This window comes from Habropoda laboriosa, unplaced genomic scaffold (assembly GCF_001263275.1).
Source record: "Habropoda laboriosa isolate 0110345459 unplaced genomic scaffold, ASM126327v1 scaffold89, whole genome shotgun sequence".
Taxonomy (NCBI): Eukaryota; Metazoa; Arthropoda; class Insecta; order Hymenoptera; family Apidae; genus Habropoda; species Habropoda laboriosa.
The window spans coordinates 2703195-2703844 of record NW_017100263.1 but is presented as its reverse complement, the minus strand read 5'-3'; the positions used below and the strand labels follow the sequence as shown (position 1 = coordinate 2703844).

Sequence of the window (650 nt, the reverse complement as noted above, 5' to 3'; positions counted from 1 at the left end):
CGGATCACAGTATGTATTTCTGACAAACGTGTGACTCGATGTTCTTGAGTAAATTTTTTCGGAAATTTTAATTATTTTTGGACACAAATATCTCAAAATTGAACGAAGGGAATTTGTTTCTCACTCTTTACAAGGATACTGAAAAGAATATAAAAAAATGGCGATGACTTTAAAATCTCGTGATAAAATGACCTTGAGAAAAAAACCGTTTCCGTGATTACATGTGCCCCCTGCAATAGTGTAAATTTGCCCTGAGAAGTTTCTTCATACAACAAATAGGGCAGATATTTAGATAATCCCATTTAGCTGAGCTACCCTGTATACCAGCGTGCGTCGTCATGTTGCAGTTTCCACTTCAAAGAGAGACAAAACGTGGCGTTGTTGTAGAGAAGGTAGAAAAAAACAAACGTTTAGATAACAGAATGTTTGGACAGTGGAAGATTCGGATAACAGAGATTCCACTATGCCTTGTCTGTCATGCGGTCGGTCGCAATCTGTCATGAAATCTGAAGTTCAAAAGCGAAAATCAACGTGACAAGACAGGCCCGTCAGGTGATTCCCGACAACACAGCAGCCAGTTTTTTGGAGCCTAGCCAACGTCGCTTCCCGTTCACGCAGGTGTGCCTTCATTAACGATTTCCCTTCCTTCG

General features: G+C 40.6%; 1 protein-coding gene across 1 annotated transcript in view; it reads right to left on the bottom strand.

Annotated features, from left to right (window-relative positions):
• The window catches only part of LOC108573036 (patj homolog), a 102049-nt gene extending 101709 nt beyond the window's left edge, over positions 1 to 340 (bottom strand). Inside the window, exon 1 of the mRNA XM_017935392.1 lies at positions 271 to 340. Coding sequence (XP_017790881.1) covers positions 271 to 340 — 70 coding nt within the window. The remainder of the gene's footprint in view (positions 1 to 270) is intronic.
• Between the last annotated feature and the right edge of the window lie 310 nt (positions 341 to 650).